This window comes from Fusarium proliferatum (genome assembly GCF_900067095.1).
Source record: "Fusarium proliferatum ET1 genome assembly, contig: FPRO_scaffold003, whole genome shotgun sequence".
Lineage (NCBI taxonomy): Eukaryota > Fungi > Ascomycota > Sordariomycetes > Hypocreales > Nectriaceae > Fusarium > Fusarium proliferatum.
Window position 1 is genome coordinate 2,323,342 of NW_022194792.1, and position 18,794 is coordinate 2,342,135.

Here is an 18,794-nt window from a genome sequence, read left to right on the forward strand (position 1 = left end):
GGTTTATATGCTTGCAGAGGGATGACACATGGGTGGCCCCAGTCATGAAGCAAGAAAAGACCAGAGATGGCTGATAATTCGCCCTCAGACAATGGTAGCTTTTGAAAGGAGAATAGCCAGACAAGGGGCTACAACCATTCGGGCACTTCCCACAAGAGAGGACTAGTTCAGCGGTATTAGATGTTAGAGTTGGAGTTGAACAATTGTAAAAGATGATGGTCTGATGAATATAGCAGTAACGAGCCTATGTCAAAATTGCGCTTTGCCCTGGTAACCCAAATCACAGACTCGGACTTCTAATAGCGTTTCGTTGTGAACAAATTTCTGTCATTCATGATCTGAATCCAATGTATTCTCCAACGTCTCAAGTTTGCGAACAAGCCTGTCACCATCACAATACGCATATCATTCCAGGCAACTAGCTGCCCACTTGACAAATCAGAAAGCATCCGCTGTCTCGCTTTTCTCTTCTGTCCTATGCTCCAGTCCATACAGACAAACGAACGAGAAAGTATTCCTTCAACCCTTCTTAAAATCCCCATCCCACTCTTTCACTTACTTCCTGCATATACTGCCTACCTCTATCCCGGGAAGCAAACCACTGCTCTTATGCGAGGCTGAACTCGGTGACCTCACCCATCTCGTTGACGGTCTGTTCGCCGGTCTTATATGAGGCACGCCACCGCAGCTTGGCGCTTGTGACTTTTTGAGCCCGGTTGCCCGCGTGCCAGATCTGCACCTCCTGCGTGATGCCGCGATTTTGCTGGGGGGCAAGATCGCGACCAGTCTGAGGCTTGAGCTGAAGTTCGTAGCCCTGGGTTTATGTCAGTTCATGCCATGTCAGCAAGCATGAAGGGTATGCTTACCTTTGTCACGGCGAGCTGGAAGTGAAATTCGCCGATGGGCTGTGTCACGTTGTTGGAAAAGGCAAAGACGATGTTAATAGCGTTCTCATTGCCAGGTGCTCGCCTGGCAATCATCTCAATCTTCACATTTGTGTTGCTCACAACAGCCTGGTGCTCCTTTGGCTTGCTTGGCTCTGGGGGTAGGGCAGAGGAGAAGTTCCACTCGTCATCATCGTTGGCTGTAGGAGCGGGTTGTGGTTGAGGGGGCGCAGGAGATGCACGTTGAGAGTTAAAGTTACCAGCACCAAGAATAGCGAATGGATCGGAGGCGGGCTGTGATGGGGGAGGAGACTGCTGTTGGAAGCGAGGCTGAGGTGTCGTCGATTGAGAGACGGGCTGTGAGAAGGAGGCGAATTGTGAAAAGGGGGGAGGAGTTGGAGTTGAAACTTGACCTCGGGCAGAGTTGTCCTGGGTCATGGAAGATAATAACGCAGGACCAGGAATATCTGGTAAACGGTTTAGTATAGCAATGGGCACGGGGAGTTTGTATTGGCAACTTACTTTGGTTTGCGCCAAAGCCCAAAGCAATACCGCCGCCTTGCCCGAAACTGCTCGACTCTCCACCAATATCTAGGCCAAGGAGGTCATTCTCAAGGCCCCCAGCGCTCGCAGAGGGCGCAGCGGCACTGTTTGGCTGAGCGCCATTACTGCTGGCATCAACATCAAAGTCGATGAGAGACAGCTCATTCGCTGCGCTTGAAGACGATGCTGTAGCTCCAGCAGCAGAGGGGGGAGGCCCACCAGCGGCAACCTTTGCAGCGCCCTCTATATCACCCTTCTTCATCAGCTTATACCGCTCTGCTGTTCGGTGTATGCTGTCGTTGATCTCGAGCAGCTTGGCGACAGCCTCGTGGTCGTCAGATTCCTCTTCACACATCTTCTGGATCTTAGGCTGTGCACTCTGTAGGGCAGCAGCCAATTCGCTGAAGACATCACCATCTTCCATCTTGTCGCCCTCCTTGAAGGAGTCGAGTCGCTCCTCTAGTAATCGCGCCTTAGCCTGAATCTTGGCAACCTCCTCAGCGGCCTTTGCGCGGTAGTCGGTCTTTGACCGTGTATCGTAGCCAGCCATGATCTTCATAAGTCGGTTGGCTTCTTGGAGATCCTCGGGGGTGCCGCGACGAATGAGTTCCTGAAGTTTAGCTGATTGCGCCTCTCGCTCTTCCTCTTCCATTTCTTCGGCGGACTTGAGGTTCTACATGATCTGTTCAGTATGGGACACATCATGCAGAAGCGAATTAACTTACATCACTGGGGTTCAATACAGCAGCATCCTCTCTCCGCACTTCAGGGAAGACGTATCCTTTATAACTCAATAATCGGTGCATGTCCCTAATAAATCCTAGATCCTCCTTGTATCGGCTCGTTTCGCATATCGTCCCTCGCCATTCCTCAATCGCCTCGAGAATTTTGGCCTGGACTCGTGTAGGGCGCATTGGCGGCCGTTCAGGGAACCTTCTGACGAGCTCATTGAGGAACTCCTTTGTGCCGATTTGTAGATGAAAGGGGTATCCGCAGTTTTTAACACATATGTCAAGAAGGCCCAAGGCGAGCAGAGCCACGTTGGGGTTGCGATGATTGATGTAGTTGACGATTGCAGTAGCAGCCTCGCGAGGAGCAGTTCCCTTCTTTGAGTTTATAAGGTCGGCGATCTCGAGATTGAGGGCGAGGTTGGGTTCGTAGTTCTCGGGACTGCAGGCAGCCTGGATGAAGCGCTGGAGCTGGGAGGGGGTTCTGCCAGATGATGGCAGATCGCCCCAACGGTCGCGAGCCGCTGCGCGAGCTGAAGCGGCCTCCATTGCGAATATAAAATACTGATGTGCACACACAAAATTACGATGTTATTCGCGGTATTTTGCGTGCGCGCGTTGGTCGAGGACGACGGGTGCGAGGTAGTGCTACGTTGATAGAAGGGTGAGCTGGTCAACTGGACCTACTAACGGACGGAGTCCAGTACTATAGGTACCCTCGGAGTCTGGCGGGGAGCTCCTGGTAGGTAGCCCAGTGGTCGACCGAATACGGAGCAAGCCTACGGAAACAGCTTAAAAGAACAAACAAGACAAGTAGATACGGCAATCAACGTGAAACAAGGATAAAGAAAAGAAAAGAAAAGGGCATAAGTTCTTGATTTAAAGTAAAACCTCTCTTGCCATATCATGGTCTTCGAACTTGTATACGTCGCCAACGGCCAAGGGACCTGTAGACAACACGATGATACGGAAGTTAGTAAGGTAGGTGCTCCAGGTACCTATTAAGAGGTAAGATGTGGCTCTGTGGCGCAGACATGGAAAAAGCAGCCAATCAGCTTAGTACGTTCAGGAATTGACTATTGTAAATTGAGGTCACAACGAGAAAAATCGAGATAGGATGCCAGAATAAACTCGTCAACGAGCCACTCTAAACTTAGGCTAATATATCTAAGTCTTTATTTAGCTTGAGATCAAGGTCCTACCTAGGAGGTAGGTTTTCTCGCATCCCTTCCGTAAGCCCCTCTTACAGCGGCGTCATGGCGGATTTGATGCTGAAGCCTTCCATTATTAGGTAGGTCTCGTCGCTTACAAAGTGCTAGGGGACCCCAGCGCTCAGTGCCCTCTCGAGTTGCTGCCCCTCGCTGACTGACGGAATAAATCAACCCCACTATGAGAACCTTATCAACCCATCTTCCATAGCTTTTTGGACGAGGCAAAAATTAATTTTGACGTCTGCATTACTCGTATTAAAACATCAACAACGCATACCCTCCGAACAATAGGTACCATAAAACATCAGGTATTCGCCAAACCCATCCAAAATGGTTCGCCACAAAAAGGATTTCGTCTCCAAGGGTAGAAAGGGAGGCCCAACCCCGCGACGAGGACCCCGCCTTGATGATGATGGTGATGGTTCTTCGCGCCCAGCTTTCAAAGCCGCATGTTGGGATCTCGGCCATTGCGATCCTAAACGCTGTTCCGGAAAGAAACTCATGAAACTTGGAATGATGCGCGACCTGCATCTCGGCCAACGCCATAACGGAGTCATCATCACGCCCAACGGCAAACATACCGTATCCCCCGCCGATCGCGAGCTCATGGACCAGTACGGCGCTGCTGTTGTAGAGTGCTCTTGGGCGAGGACGCAGGAGGTTCAGTGGAACAAAGTCGGTGGGAAGTGTGAGCGGTTGTTGCCGTACCTCGTCGCTGCGAATACGGTCAACTATGGCAAGCCCTGGCGTCTGAACTGTGTTGAAGCGCTGGCTGCAGCTTTCTACATTTGTGGTCACTCAGATTGGGCGGAGCAGATTCTTGCCCCCTTTTCATACGGACCATCCTTCCTCGAGATCAACCACAGCTTGCTCAAGCGATATGCTGCATGTGCTGACGAGGCCGAGATCAAAAAGACTGAAGAAGAGTGGATGGAGCAACTGGAGAAGGAATACGCGGAGAGTCGGGAGGAAGGAAACGACGATATGTGGACCAGCGGAAATACCAATCGAAGACGTATTCAATCTTCTGATGACGGCGACGACGACGATGAAGAGGATGACAGTGACGAAGAGGAAGAGGAAGAGGGAAGCGTGGATGGCATATATCTTGGCAAGAAGCCCCCTAAATCTCAGCCAAAAGAGGAGGAGGAGGAGGAGGAGGAAGAAAAGGATCGCTATGCAATATCTGACGACTCAGATGACGAGGACGCAATGGCCGAGATTCGCCGCAAAGTTCTCGCCTCAAAGACCTTCACTAACCCCAACCAACAAGACGATAAGAAGCCTGTCACCATTCCCAACCCACATCAACACCAGCAGCAGTTCAAGCCTAATACCAGTGTTCAGCCTGACTCGGATAACGAGAGGAGCGGAAGCGAAGATGACGATGACGATGACGACAATGAATTTGATAACATCATTGAGGCTACGCCTGTGACTGATCGTATTGGTTTGGCCAAGTTGGAAAAGGAGCGTAACCAGGCTACCATTACGACGAGGACGTTCTCATCCAATGCTGTGGGTGCGCCATCTCGAAGTTGAGCAGAAGATTACCAAACAGAAATCGTATCACTCTAACCAACATTACTTACTCACCAATTTGAACACCGAGGTCATGGAATTGTAATTTTTAGTGTTAACAGTGAAATTTGGTATATCGTCCCTCTATCCAACACCCAAATCTTGGCATGCTCTTCCGTCTTAAGACCATGTCTTCATATGCATCTATTCATACACGACTCCCTTTCCTCAGAGAGCGACCACCTTTTGATTTCCGCCTTTTGTACATATTTTACAGTTCTGTTGTTACAGCGTTCGCCTTTCCTTGATTACCTCATAAGTCTGGATCTGATCGTCGATTTGTAGCTCCTGGAAGTCTTCAAGACCGATACCACACTCGGTGCCCTTACCCATCTCCATGACGTCCTTTTTGACATGTTTGAGTGTGTCGATTTTGCCTGTGGATTGAGTCAGCATCAGGAAGAGACACACAAGGAGGAAAGAGACGGGCAGGATGTGTAGAATGTGTAAAAAGGAGAAATGTATAACTTACCATCATAGACGACTTCTCCACCACGGATAACCCTGACCATAGACGTCCGCTTGATAGTGCCGTTGCGGATCTTGCAACCGGCGATATTCTTCTGCACCCTCTTTCTGACGTTGATGCCAAATACTTGCAATACGTCTGCTTCGCCAAGGACCTTGTTTGTAATAGTATGTGGTAGTAGGTCCGACAGTGCACTCTTAACATCATCGACAACGTGATAAATGACGCTGTGATCGATGATGCGCACACCGGCCTCTTCGGCACGCTGGCGAATATGAGGAAGGATAGGCATATTGAAGTTGACGATGATACTCTTGGATGCAGCAGCGTGGTCGACGTCATACTCAGAGATCGCGCCGACGCCAGATCGTAAGAGCTTGGATTGGACTTCGTTGTTTCCGAGTTCCTGGACAGTGCCACAAACGGCCTCCACGGACCCAGCGACATCAGCCTTGACAATGAAGTTCTGGTAAATGATGCCGGGCTCAGTCTTGGCAGGCTCTGCTTCAGTGCCCTCAGCTTCTGCAGCAGCGGCGGCTTCCTCAGCGGCCTCCTTCTCACGCTGGCGCTGCTCTTGTTCGGCTAGTTGCTTAGAGCTCTCCAGTCTCTCAGCCATTTCCTCACGGTACTCGATCGCTGTCCTAGCTTTGCCCTCATCAGGCGCCTGGAGAACTTGCTCTCCAGCATCAGGCAGCTCGCGCCAGCCAAGGATCTGGACAGGAGTTCCAGGGGGTGCCTCAGGGATCTCGACACCAGCTTCGTTTCGAAGGCCACGAATCTTGGCCCATGATTTGCCGGCCACGATAATATCACCAAGACGCAGAGTTCCTCGCTTGACAAGCACTGTGGCGGTCTTGCCAGTCTGCTTGATGCTAGATTCTAGAACCCAGCCCTCGGCCATGCCATCTGCTTCGGCGCGGACATCGAGGATTTCAGACAAGGTGACGATGTTCTCTTCGAGATCTTGCATGCCCTTGCCCGTCTTGCCACTTACGGGTACCACCTGAACATCACCGCCATAGTCTTCGATTTCAACGCCATGGCGGGCAAGATCAGCTTTCACTTGATCCACTCGAGCGTCTTCCTTATCGATCTTGTTTATTGCCACGATGATAGGAACCTTGGCGGCCGTAGCGTGCTTCAGTGCCTCTAAAGTCTGTGGCATAACACTGTCGTCAGCAGCCACGACCAGCACCACAATGTCTGTGACATTGGCGCCTCGTTGACGCATAGACAAGAACGCAGCGTGACCTGGCGTATCAAGGAAGGTAATCTGCTTGCCCGACGACATTTGAACGACAAAGGCACCGATGTGTTGTGTGATGCCACCGTGCTCCTGGGCAGCAATGGAAGACTTGCGTAGCCAATCCAAAAGAGTAGTCTTTCCGTGATCAACATGGCCCATAATGGTGACAACAGGAGGCCTGCTTGGTAACAATGACGGATCTTCTGGCGCCGGCCGAGGTTGTAGGTCGCGCTGAGAACCAGTGTCCACTGTGGGATCATAGCCGTACTCCTGAGCGACAAGGGCTGCCGTATCACCAGTCATGATGGTTTCCTCTGTGAGATCCTCAAATCCCATGGACTCCAGATCATGCAAAAAGTCGGCTATGCGGATCTGGAGAGCACCAGCCAAGTTGGAGATGCTAATGTACTCGGGGAGAAAGATGGGTACGGGAGCAGCTTCTGTAGCTTCCTCAAGGCGTTTTCTCGCTTCTTTCTCAGCCTTCTTGCGTTGTCTAGCTTCCCAGCGTCGAATTGAATCTTCGTCAAAGTCATCGTCTTCAGCCTCGTTCCGATGAACATTCTTGGAGCGCTTGTCCTTCTTGTCTCTCCGCTTATCAGACACATCGCTTTCCTCCATCTCGAAACGTGACTTGCGCCTTATTTGATCTTCCTGCGACTGCTGACCACCTCGTAACATGCCATCTGCCCCCTGAAGCGCTTCCAAGTATTGGCCCCCAGGGCCAGGTCTGCTACGAATATTTGTGACTCGACTTTCGAGTGCGTCCCAGAAACCATCCTCCCCGCGGCTTGGCTTTTCTTCCAGCTTGCGGGAGCGCTTCAGCTGCCCCCATACGCTCTCACCCTCTTCCTGGCCTGTTGCTGGTGCGACATTTTGCGATTTATTCTTGTTTTTGCTCTCCGCAGGTTTCGCCTCCGCTTTTCTGCTGGTGAGGGGTATTTGAGTATCAACCTTTCGAGCGCTGAAGGCTCCCCAAGCGGGTGCAGCTGGCTTGGGAGGCTCATTAGTAGACCATGACTTGGGCGTTGCCACTGGAGCCGGTGTACGATCTGTTCTGAAAGCCTCAGCAAGAATTGAGCTTGACAACAGATTTGATGGGGGCGTTGTTGGCTTTGCGTCCCGCTGTTGCTGCTGTTGCTGCTGTTGCTGCTGCTGCTGCTGTCTAGCATATTTGTTTCCGTCGTTCGATCGGTTTGGTTGCTGGTTGTCTCTGGCTTGAGATGTATTCTTCCTTTGGCTTTGGTTTTGATTTGCGTTCTGGGGGTCTGATCGCTTCTTGACGTTGTTTTGTGCAGGTGGCGGGGTGGGGGCAGCCTCAACCTTGGGAGGTTTCTTCACAGGCAATCCCATCTTTTTACGAGCTTCTTGCTCATGAGGAAGCAAGTCAACGCTTTGCTTCGAAGCATCCGGTGATGGTTTGCTCGCAAATGCTCCGAAAGACCCCAATCCAGCTCCAAACCCTCCAGGAAAACCACGCCCCGGTAAGCCTCCCGGCTTGCCATTATCGTTCGGTCCGTGGAGTATAGAGCTCGTCGACAAGGCGCGCACACCAGATAATCGTAGATAGTGACACGAAGATGGCCGAGTGGCTCTAACTGATGTTATTGTGGCTCCGACGCTGGATACATGGCGATCTCTGGACTGCGAATCGCTGGGCGAGAGTTTGTGACGGCAGAGGGCACATACGTAAGAATTACTGCGCTCCTGGATACTGTGTGAGACGGTTGCCAATAGTGACCGATGGTCGAGAACTAACCTGTAAGGTGCGCACTCTCAACATTGCCGCGACGGGGAATTGGCAGATTTGGAGTGAATCTGCTTCGACATTGGCTTTGCAACCGAATAAGTTGAACGTGCTAATTATAAGTTCGTCCCGCTACAACAGAAATCCAAACTTAGTGGAGTTCTAGGTTAGTAGTTAACCACAGGGCACCCTCGGCGCCGGGATTGTCCGCCACAGTTAGAGCCCGGATAATGAATGGACGTCATTTGTCAAATCGACCTATCTTTGGGCTTCAATTAGTGAGCCAAGATGAGGATATTAAATTCCAAATTTAGGTGTTCTAGAAGAGCAATCTTGGATTCACCCTGTCTAACCGGCAACGCTCTTTTTGGTCGTTCCCTTTAATAGTTATTACATCAGACATCTTTTGCAATATCAAACGCTATGTCCATGGACACTTCCAGCCAATGGATATTTTGTGGAACCAAGCTTCGAACATGATTTCTACTGAGTCTTGGAGAACACATTTCCAACTTACAACTCCCGCCTGCATATATACCTTACCACAATACCTAATATCACCCCTTTTCACCCAAACTCGGTGATCATCAGGCCGAATCTCATCAAGAATGGCACCGAATAAGAGAGGAGGGAAACAGAAATCGGCCCAGTTCGTCGACAAAAAGAATGAGGCTCCCCCTTCACCATTCAAGCGGCCCCCTGAGGTCCTTGAGCCGTTCATCAATGCTCTGGACAAGAAGCACGTCTATGTCACACACATTGATAACAAACCTGCCGAATTCAAACGAAAGATCTTCCTCGTGCCTGTTGGCATGAACATTGTCGTTGTACTTCTCTTTGTCCTTCGCATGTGGTGGATTCTCCCCTGGTATTGGTCGCTCATCATGACTGGTTTGGGCCACGACAACGAGACCACCTGGAACACTGCTGACTCAACGTGGTCTGAGATTGCCTGGGAGATCGGAAAACGCTCGGGGACAATGATGGTTGATTTCATTCTGTTCGTCTTTGTCTGGCCCTGGCCTGTGGAATTTGTCGCTGGACGAACCCGTGGTAATCCCTGTCAATGGCGATGGCAAGTCGGCTTCCGCGAGCAGGAGATTTATGTCCGCCGAAGCCGAGAATGGGATCAAGCTCTCACTGACATCTTTACTGATGAAGGCTCCAAGAAGATTCTGCTCACATACATCAATCATGCCACGTCTCCTATTCTTCAAGAGCAAAAAACCGGATATCTCCTGATGAATGGCCACTGGGATTTGGATTGGGCACACATGATACTCGCACATCGCCTAGTAGACAAGAAGGAGATTGCACTGGAGGCCTTCAAGAGCGTGGTTCTTGTCCACCACGCTGACTACGGTTGGATATCTTACGATGTGCGCGGTAGTGGTGCGTCAAGTGAGGATGAGCGACGGCGACAAGTCTTTGCATTTCGCGACGTGCTCATTGCGCTTGGAAAGGAGGACTTATTCTATCGCTGGGTTGAGATTGTTCAATTTGAAGCGACACAGCCAGGCGGATTTGGTCCAAAGGAGCAAGAGGCAGCAGCCAAGAGAATCAGGGAGCTGTTTGAGAATGAGAACATCGACTTCGATGAACTTTGGAAGAAGAGCGTCGGAATATAATTTTTGAGGAGGACATAAATTCATTGACATAACGCTTCTTACTCTTATATAAACTCCAATAATATAAACAAAGTAGTCAAAAAGAATTATTATTATCATTTAACTACTCACATACTTACACGCCCAGCATCCGACTCTATAGCGGTGGATCTACTGCGCGCCCTGCTTTCGCTTGGGTACTTCTTTGCTCACACTTATGGCCTCGTTGCTTCCCTAGTCCGGGCGTCCCCATGCTAGGGGTGCCAGGGGCCATACAGAGTCTCTGAGGGGGGTTTGTAAGGTGACCCGGCGGGTGTGGTTCGAACTCAGGAGCTCTGGGCGTACCCAGAGCTCCTGTGGACGACCACTCCGCCAGGTCACCCCCAGAGGCCCCCCACTTGTTAAAAGAGACTCTGTTGTGATCGTTAATGAAGGTATGTGCTGTGGTGACGGTGGTAGGCACGGGGTGCAGCTGGCAGGCAGCTGTCTGATTCACGCTGAGCTTCCACTGTGGTGAACACAAAGTCAAAATCACCACACCAGGCAGCAATGTGCATGGCTCAGCAGTGAATGTGTCACATGCTTAAAGGAGAAGGGATATTTGCGTCCTCTTAGATCATATCAAAGTTTGGTGGTAGTAAGCCATGTGATCAACTAACAACCACTTTGATATACCTTATGCCAAATGCCGATTGTGCAATATCCGCTCACAAGGTCGATGCGGCTCAATTTTATTGCAATGCTTGCATAATTGAGAGCCAAAGCCAGTTCCATCTGATCAAATTGTTGAACAGAAAAACACAGACGCATAGCATGCGAACTGATCTTCGTTCATATAAAGAAGCACCCCTGACTTCAGGGGGGGGGGGTTCGGCCGAGAAGGTAACCAAGGACAACAGTTTACCACCTCAAACTTGAGATTCTGATGTGGGTTTGCGTTCTGTGAAATATTGTATTTACACTCCAGTTGTGTATAGTCGTTAAATAAAGAGATTTTCGGCGCTGCCTGGTTTAGAGTTGATGCGTTGCGTCCGTGTCTGTCACAATTAGGGATGCGAACTAAGGGGAAACAACTATGCCTTTGTTGGTGCATGATTGAGGATGTGCAGCCTCGATTGAGCTTCTTGTCCACGCGGCGTTAAGATAGCCATCGAAAGCCAAGGGTATTGTTAGATGGCAGGATGAAGTGTAGTTGAAGTGTGCGGTGGAGTTACGTGTCGTGTCTGGCTGACTAACGCCACATGTTAGTGTTGAAGGTGGACTTCCACGGTTTCACGTGCGGAGAATCCTAGCAGAGTAGGAGTGCAACAGGACGGGACCGGACATAGAGCGGTGAAACAAGTTTCTTTCTATACTTGCTATAGAGCCTCAATAGGAAGAATTGGACGATGGCAGACGGAAGCAGAGGAAGGAAGTTGGCTTCAGAACACGAGTTTCATTGGCTACATCCCAATAACGAAGCCAATATACATACTTTGTATGGGGAATGCTGACAGGAAAAAATCATCCTTGCTGTAACATTGATGAGCTGTTTGGTTATTGGGTTGGACAAGCACCAGGAAGCCTCTCGAGCTTATGGTTGGCCGTGTAAGCTGGGTCAATCCTTTGGGCATCCTTTCATGCAATTCTTGAATGCGCCTTTCCACTCAATCTTGCAAATAGAAAATATTGTAGTGAAAGGGAGTTATTACTGAAGTCAGCATACTATCATAAAACAGCTATTCGATAGTACTCGTTGGGAAATGGCACACCTACATAGTTTTTCCCCCTTACACTTTGAACCTCGTATAAGATCCCTTTTATGCCTCCAACTTTACCGAGGTGGGAGAGATTCATTCCTCTTTTTCGTACACTTAATTAAACCAATCCTCAAAAAATCAATTATTATTTGTAAAGTCTTTTGTGTAGAGAGTCTTTATTGTCTGCTGCTTTTCGTTCATATGTCCGAGCCACCCAACTGTCTCACAAGACGGATCATCGTCGGCTGATGGATGGTCAACCCCCCCCTGCGTTAGCTTCTGAAGCAAAAGAAGCCAGGTCGTTTATCAGTATCTTCTGGATGGCATTGGGTCTTCATTTTAAATCAAAAAGTCAACCAAAAGAGAAGGGGAAACAAGGGAGAATCAGCCCATATCGATAGCATCAATAGTTGGTCCTAGACCCCCATGCAAGGACATTCCGTCCCCCAACGGCTCAGCGATCTATTGGCTCCAACAGCTAATGAGACGCCTATAACTTGGGGAGCTCATTCACTTATCAAGAGTAGCCCGCGGGCCCCAGTCCCAAACCCCTAAATCTGAACGCGCAACTAGCCCCGTTCAGGCTCAGCCCAGTCAATCAAAGTTCCAGGACAGGACATCCATCAAACTACCCCTTCAACCTCATCTCGACTCCGGAAATCGACTTTGCTGTCGCTCCCTCTCCTCCACCTCCGTCTCCGTCTTTTCCCTCCCAGCACCAAAACTAATCATCTCTATCTACTCGAAATGTCCTCGGGATTGACGCGACGCCGCGGTGCGGGCGGCGCAGGACCTGCGGCTGAGGGCGATTCCAGCAACGGCACTGCCCCTAGAACGAGCACACCAAGCGCCAGGGACAACGGACCCGAGACAAGCTACGAGAGCACAGAAAATGGCCACAAGATCGCATTCGACCCTCGCGACATCAGTGAGAGCGCCGAGCGGAGCAAGCAGCCGAAGCTCACCCTCATGGAGGAGGTCTTGCTACTTGGCCTCAAGGATAAGCAGGTAGGCTGCCACTCGTGCTCATACACGTGCCCTTTGTGCTCAAGGGACCAACACCTCTGACTCTCAAATGCTCACAGGGCTACCTCTCTTTCTGGAACGACAACATCTCTTACGCCCTTCGAGGATGCATTGTCATCGAACTGGCCTTCCGTGGTCGCATTGCAATGGAGAAGGATGCTTCAAGACGCCGATTCCCCCTCGCAGACCGCAACATCGAGGTCATAGACGACACCCTTACTGGCGAGGTTCTTCTCGACGAGGCTCTCAAGATGATGAAGCAGAGCGAAAAGATGAGCGTCGCAACCTGGATTGACTTGATGAGCGGTAAATTACCCTACCCACCATTCTCCCAATACCTAAGCAACCGTTGCTGACTGCCTCGCGAATCACAGGCGAAACCTGGAACTTGATGAAGATCGGATACCAGCTCAAGCAGGTTCGAGAACGGCTCGCAAAGGGCCTGGTCGACAAGGGCATCCTCCGTACCGAGAAGCGCAATTTTCTCCTTTTCGACATGGCAACTCATCCCGTCGCCGACGGTGGTGCTAAGGAGGAGATCCGCCGCCGGGTTCGCAACATCCTTACCCAACGGACCGTCGTCCTCAATGGTAGCCAATTCCTCCCCGAGTCGCTCGAATTCCGTTATATGCGCAGCATCGCCATGGTTTGCGCCGCCTACGCCGCTAATGTCCTCGAGAACGCCCTCGCATCCCTTGGCCACGAGGCAAGGGAACGGGCTTTTGCGCAGACTGATGATTTACTCGCCGACTACAGCCAATGGCCTTTCGGCAAGAAGGCCACACAGAACGGCATTGGTGCCAACTTGCCTCAACTCATTAACGAGGTGGGTAATGTGTGATGCATGCGAGACTTCCATAACTGACAGTAGCTACAGGAGGTCAATAGCGGCAAGGACAAGGAGCTCCAGCTTGAGGTGGTTGCAGCTTGCTTGAGTGTCTTCACTAGACTCGACTCTCTCCTATAGACGTACTCGTGCAAGCTTCATGCGTGTCCACCACTGCCGAACGTGACGTTTGGCTACACCTTCGTTCAACTACCCAGCTCCCAACCAGGCCAAGCTCCCTCCCTCGAAATCCCTTGTTCCAACTATCCGATCCTAATCCCTGATAAACCCATTCTTACGAAATGATTTTGACGACAACAGTCTCATGGCTCCCTTCGCCCAGATGAAACCAGAACGAGTCTTTACACACCACCGCTACTATATGGAGCAATTCCGGAAATTTGGAACTTGCCTGCTGCTCAATTGAACTGGGTTGCAGCTGGGTTTAAGACATGAAGAACTTGGGAGCTTGGCCAATCGATCAACTCAGCGCAAAGTTTTATTTTTGTTGGGCGCTTGAACAAGTGGTGTTGGTGGTAAGACTCCATAAGCCACCCAAACTTCTTCTTTTAATGTCCTTTTTATTTTTGTCGGGACTTATCTATTCTTCCTTTTTACTTTTGGGAAACAAAAAAGGAGGTGGACGGGATGACTATGACTTTGACTCTGACTCTGACCATGGCTTTGTTGTGTATGTGTGTGTGCGTGTGTGTTCTGTCGATGTGTTTCTTGGAAGGCTAGGGAAAGGGGGCGAAATCCATAGGTCGTTCGGTGTGTGAAAGGTAGCCGTTGTTGTTTTGTCATCGATTTGGGTCTGGTATCTCCATTGTAATGAAAAAGAAAATGCCACAGACAACTTTTAAGCCACCTTGCATGGGCATTTGTCTATTATGAAAACTTGGGGCCTTGAGATATTTGCTATCGCATCTGGTGATGGACTTGAAATAGTTTAAGTATGAATGAACGACCTGGATCTACACACTCAACGCAAAAACACTACAACTTTGGATAAGACAACATGGGGAACTTGCACTTCTGGGACTTGAAGCATGAACAGGCTTGACAGCACCTTCGAGACACGCTCTCTGCTTTCGTATAGTGATGGATTATATCAACTAAGGTAGTACATGCATCGCCGAGCTCAGTCCTGAAGATGTTTTTCATGCTCCTCTCCATTTTGCCGACCATAACTCCGCCAGCGCCGTGTATCTTGAATAAATCGAAGGATAAAAACTCAACCAGCCTTTCTCTTCATCTTCCACCTCCCCCTCACCGCGTCATAACTTCTTCGGTTTACTTCTTCTTGCCCCCAACGCCCAGGCTTCCCTCGAAACCAGGACGACTCTTCTTCTTGCCTCCGGCGGCTCCACCCTTCTTCTTCTTCTTGCCCGCCTTACCGAGCAGCTTGTCATCCCGTCTCTGACGCAAATTATCCTCACGTTTGCGTTGACGGTCCTTTTGAGCCATCTTGACGCCGTCAGATCGTTCGCGCCAGGCCTTCTCACTCTTCTTCTTGGCGGCCTCCTTTCGCTTCACGGCACGCTTCAAGAGAGCCTCATCGTCGCGGATCTTCTCGCCCTCGGCACGGCGACGGGCTGTCAGCCAGATATCTTTCTCGGCGATATCAGCACGCTTCTCGGGGTCAAGTTCCTGAAGACGCTTTTTCTGGTTTTGGACCTTGATGAGGGCTGTCTTGGGGTCAGACGGCCCCTTCTTCTTGCCTTGGCTCAGCACGTGGCCGAGATCGCGTGAGAGCTGAGCGCCATCACCAAAAGCGACACGACCAAATGTGAAGTTGCTAGCAGTCTCGTCAAGTTCAACCGCGGGGCTCATAACACCTGGCGAGCTAGATGCCAAAGCCTCCTCACGCTTTCGTTGCTCTTCCAGCTTGGCCTGCTTGCGCATCTCCTGCTTGTGGGCTTTTCGAGCCTCTTGCTTCTTTCTTCTCGACTCAATGAGCTCTTGGCGTGTACGAATTGGCTTGCCATCAGGTCCGTCAGCTTTTCGGGCGGCACGAAGCGCTTCAATTTTGGCAGCGAGACGTGCTCGGATCGCAGAGGTGTCGGCAGGGAGCTTGATAGACTTAGGTTTCTCCGAAGGAGGAATAGTGGATGAGGTGGAGGTAGTCGTGCTGGCAGGCTCGGCGGTTGTCTCAGCAGGAGTTGTCGTAGAATCGTTGGTGTCAAAGGTAGGAGAATGTGGCCCGGATTCATTACTTGAGTTGGCGGTGACCTCATCCTCGTTCTCCAGACCCGAGATGTCCATAGGTAGAACCTCATCGTCACCGTGGGCAGTTGTCTCTTCCTCCTCCTCAACTACTTTTTGCTTCTTCGCGGCTTGCTTCTGAGCCTTTGTTGTCGGAGTTGGTGTATCCTTTTTCTCGGCTTCAACAGTCTTTGTCTTGTTGGCCTTCTTCTCGGCCTTCTTCTCCTTCTTCATTTCCTTCTTGGCCGCCCTCTTCTCTTCCCTTTTCGACATCTTGGAAGATGTCTCAGTTGTGTCCCTAGCTTCTGTCTCTCCCTCGTCGTTGAGCTTCAGCTTCTTGTTGGTATCTGAAATATCCTGAGTCTCTGTCTCTGTCGAGTCGTTGAGCTTCTTCTTCTTCTTCTTGTTGGTCTCCGCTGTCTTGACCTTGAGGCCCTCGCCAGGCTTCTCCGTCTCTACGCCAGGGACGGGCTCCTGGTCTTCCCAATCATCTTCGTTATCAGTATCGTCATGCTTCTCCATCTCACGCAGCTTTCGCTTGTTCTTGGCCCGTTCATCTAAGACTTCCTTGGCATTTCGATTCCGCTCACTGTCGGGATCCAGCTTTCCGCGTCGCGCATCGGCAGCCTGTTGTTTTGTCTGCTTCTTCTTGCTCCATTGATCCTGCATTTGTATTAGCCTCGTTCTGGTTCATTGCGATGCATATGATATATTATGAGGCATGTGATGGGTTTGTTCCAGGTGGTGATATGGCTGGCTTTTACCTGACAAGGCATTGGATTCACGTACACTGTTGTCTTGTTCATAGTACATCTTGGCTGGGATGAGGCCAAGGATGCCCTCGAAGGCTCCGCGTTGGCCGGACAGGTAATCCTAAAGCGTAAACAGTCAGCTTCAGGGTTCCCTATCGCCATGATTCAAAGATTTGTCCCATCACAGGCGGGGCTGGAGGGCATGTAGAAGAACGGACCTGCAGCTCAGACTCTGTCATATTAACTGGTGATTGAAAAGGTAGGATATCGGTGATACCGTCGTATCTCCAGTATTCGAGAAAGTCAGCTATGGAGAGTCGTGCTGACGAAATGTCCTCGATAACAAAAAAGAGGTTGGAAAAGAAAGCTTGGATGGTGATTTGCGACTTCAGTTTTTCGGGGAGGATCGTTGTAATTTTTTTTTCCTGAGGTGCCCGCTAAAGAATGACCGGCTTTGTGTGGGGAAGGCCCATTCAAGACAGTCGATCCACCCCCTGCACTTACCTACCTTAGTACCTTAGGTACTGCCTAGCGCATAGGTTCAGGCCGAGGTACGTACCAACGCCATATTCAGGGTCCTCTGAGCCCCATCAAGCATTGTATGAATCGATCGCGAATCATATCACGACCAAGGAGATTCTAAGTTTGAAACTCCTCGATGGAGGGGCGCTTATACGATTTGTCGCTCCAGAGTTCATTAGTAATCCAGGCAGCATAGGACTCTGTGGCTTTTGGTAGATGGCTGGAGGCCAAGACACTTACATCGTGTGACTGAATCCAAGAGGATCACCAATGGCCTCAATCAAATTATATGTCACTAAAATACAGACACCGCTTAAGTACCTACTCAGGCACCTTTCGCTCGTAGCAGGTGTCTGTGCTATCTGCTACGCCGGGATACTTGAAACTTTGGGCTACCTTAAGCCTGGCTGGAGTCTGGACGAGATTCGATGATGGCCACAAGTAATCTAAGTGCCATATATCTTCACTTATCATCGAAGTCTGTGCCATCCTAATTTCACCCTAATCTCTCAGATTTCCATACTTGGATGAGATTCACAGATTGCAGCTAGTAGTTCCTTCTTAAGATCTCATGTGAGAGACTTGAAACATGGGCTAGAAGAGCACGTTTAGACTTGTATCACTTTACGCCTTTCTGTTCAATATTTTGAACAAGTTGAGTCTAGATAGTACCTAAGCAATAGCCAAATCAAATGCTTTCATGAGAGTTCGTATGTCATGTTCTCGGTGGCCTTTATTTCTTCTTGCCCTTCTTTCCAGCGGCAGCTTCTCGACGACGGGCCTCCTTGGCCTCGAACTCGGCCTTCTTGATCTTTTCTTGCTCCTCTCTTTCTTCACGCTCAGCCTGATATTATGTTAGTAAGGCCACCCTGCGGACAGAATACCGGCTATGTGGGTAACTCACTTGTCTGCGCGCAGCATCAAGAGCACGTCGCTCGCGGATCTCCTTGAGACGCTCCAGATCGGCCCGAGACTCGTCCGTCTTGCCCTGAGCTGTCAATCGCATGTGCCTCTCCTTAGCAGCTGCAGCCTCAAGAGCTTCACGCTCGCGTCGGCTTGGTGCTGCTTGCAGGTTCTCGACACCATCTGTAATCTCGTCAACACCAGAGGACGCCGCTTGCTTGCGGGCCTTCTTGGAGTGATTGGGGTTTGCAGGCATATCGTCATCCTCGTCGCTTTCGCTCTCGTCCTCGTCGCTTGATGGCAGATCGCCAACCTCGACTGTCTTGGCCTTCTGTCTGGCTATGGCAGCCTCCTTTCGGGCTTTCTTCTCGGCCTTTCGAGCCTCGCGTGACTGCTCTTGGGTTTGTTCTTGAGAAGGGCCAGCACCAGATTCTTCCCCGCTGTCCTCTTCCTCTTCCTCTTCAGAAGATTCCTCTTCGGAAGACTCTTCTTCGTCGCTGTCGTCGTCCTTCTTGTTCGGGTCGACAGCCCACATGCTAACCTCATTTCCGTCGGCATCGAGAGGTCGGATATCGCGAGAAAACTTCTTGCCACCTGGTAATTTGTCAGTCCGGTCATTGGGCTCATGCTTGTAGTTAACATACCTCCTCGTGCGGGCTTTCGAAACTTGCCTCCCCGGCCACGCGAGCCTCCTCCAGGGGGACCACCAGGAGCCATGATGGGTAAGCTGTGATAAAATAGGTATGAGGGAGGTGAGCTTTTTTTTTCTCTTTTGGGGGGGGGGGGGGGGGGGGGGGGATTTTCTGGG

The 18,794-nt window shown here is 50.5% G+C and overlaps 7 protein-coding genes across 7 annotated transcripts; 3 read left to right on the forward strand and 4 right to left on the reverse strand.

Annotated features, from left to right (window-relative positions):
- Positions 1 to 607: 607 nt before the first annotated feature.
- FPRO_06297 (putative Arf-binding protein) lies at positions 608 to 2,704 on the reverse strand (the record flags this gene model as incomplete). Its single annotated transcript, XM_031228804.1, has 4 exons — positions 608 to 814; positions 867 to 1,351; positions 1,407 to 2,100; positions 2,153 to 2,704. The coding sequence occupies 4 exons, from the start codon at positions 2,702 to 2,704 to the stop codon at positions 608 to 610; spliced, it is 1,938 nt and encodes a 645-aa protein (XP_031079105.1).
- A 992-nt stretch (positions 2,705 to 3,696) lies between these two features.
- FPRO_06296 (uncharacterized protein) lies at positions 3,697 to 4,908 on the forward strand (the record flags this gene model as incomplete). The annotated part of the gene is made up of 1 exon (XM_031228806.1): positions 3,697 to 4,908. One exon carries the CDS (start codon positions 3,697 to 3,699, stop codon positions 4,906 to 4,908), a length of 1,212 nt encoding a protein of 403 aa, XP_031079106.1.
- Positions 4,909 to 5,172: 264 nt separating this feature from the next.
- On the reverse strand, positions 5,173 to 8,442 carry FPRO_06295 (uncharacterized protein; the record flags this gene model as incomplete). Its single annotated transcript, XM_031228807.1, has 3 exons — positions 5,173 to 5,324; positions 5,420 to 8,366; positions 8,419 to 8,442. The coding sequence occupies 3 exons, from the start codon at positions 8,440 to 8,442 to the stop codon at positions 5,173 to 5,175; spliced, it is 3,123 nt and encodes a 1,040-aa protein (XP_031079107.1).
- Positions 8,443 to 9,014: 572 nt separating this feature from the next.
- Positions 9,015 to 10,034, forward strand: FPRO_06294 (uncharacterized protein; the record flags this gene model as incomplete). Its single annotated transcript, XM_031228808.1, has 1 exon — positions 9,015 to 10,034. One exon carries the CDS (start codon positions 9,015 to 9,017, stop codon positions 10,032 to 10,034), a length of 1,020 nt encoding a protein of 339 aa, XP_031079108.1.
- A 2,465-nt stretch (positions 10,035 to 12,499) lies between these two features.
- On the forward strand, positions 12,500 to 13,745 carry FPRO_06293 (uncharacterized protein; the record flags this gene model as incomplete). Its single annotated transcript, XM_031228809.1, has 4 exons — positions 12,500 to 12,760; positions 12,838 to 13,084; positions 13,153 to 13,604; positions 13,656 to 13,745. 4 exons carry the CDS (start codon positions 12,500 to 12,502, stop codon positions 13,743 to 13,745), a joined length of 1,050 nt encoding a protein of 349 aa, XP_031079109.1.
- Positions 13,746 to 14,897: 1,152 nt separating this feature from the next.
- FPRO_06292 (uncharacterized protein) lies at positions 14,898 to 16,800 on the reverse strand (the record flags this gene model as incomplete). Its single annotated transcript, XM_031228810.1, has 3 exons — positions 14,898 to 16,472; positions 16,599 to 16,682; positions 16,780 to 16,800. The coding sequence occupies 3 exons, from the start codon at positions 16,798 to 16,800 to the stop codon at positions 14,898 to 14,900; spliced, it is 1,680 nt and encodes a 559-aa protein (XP_031079110.1).
- Positions 16,801 to 17,816: 1,016 nt separating this feature from the next.
- On the reverse strand, positions 17,817 to 18,703 carry FPRO_06291 (uncharacterized protein; the record flags this gene model as incomplete). The annotated part of the gene is made up of 3 exons (XM_031228811.1): positions 17,817 to 17,927; positions 17,988 to 18,580; positions 18,631 to 18,703. The coding sequence occupies 3 exons, from the start codon at positions 18,701 to 18,703 to the stop codon at positions 17,817 to 17,819; spliced, it is 777 nt and encodes a 258-aa protein (XP_031079111.1).
- Between the last annotated feature and the right edge of the window lie 91 nt (positions 18,704 to 18,794).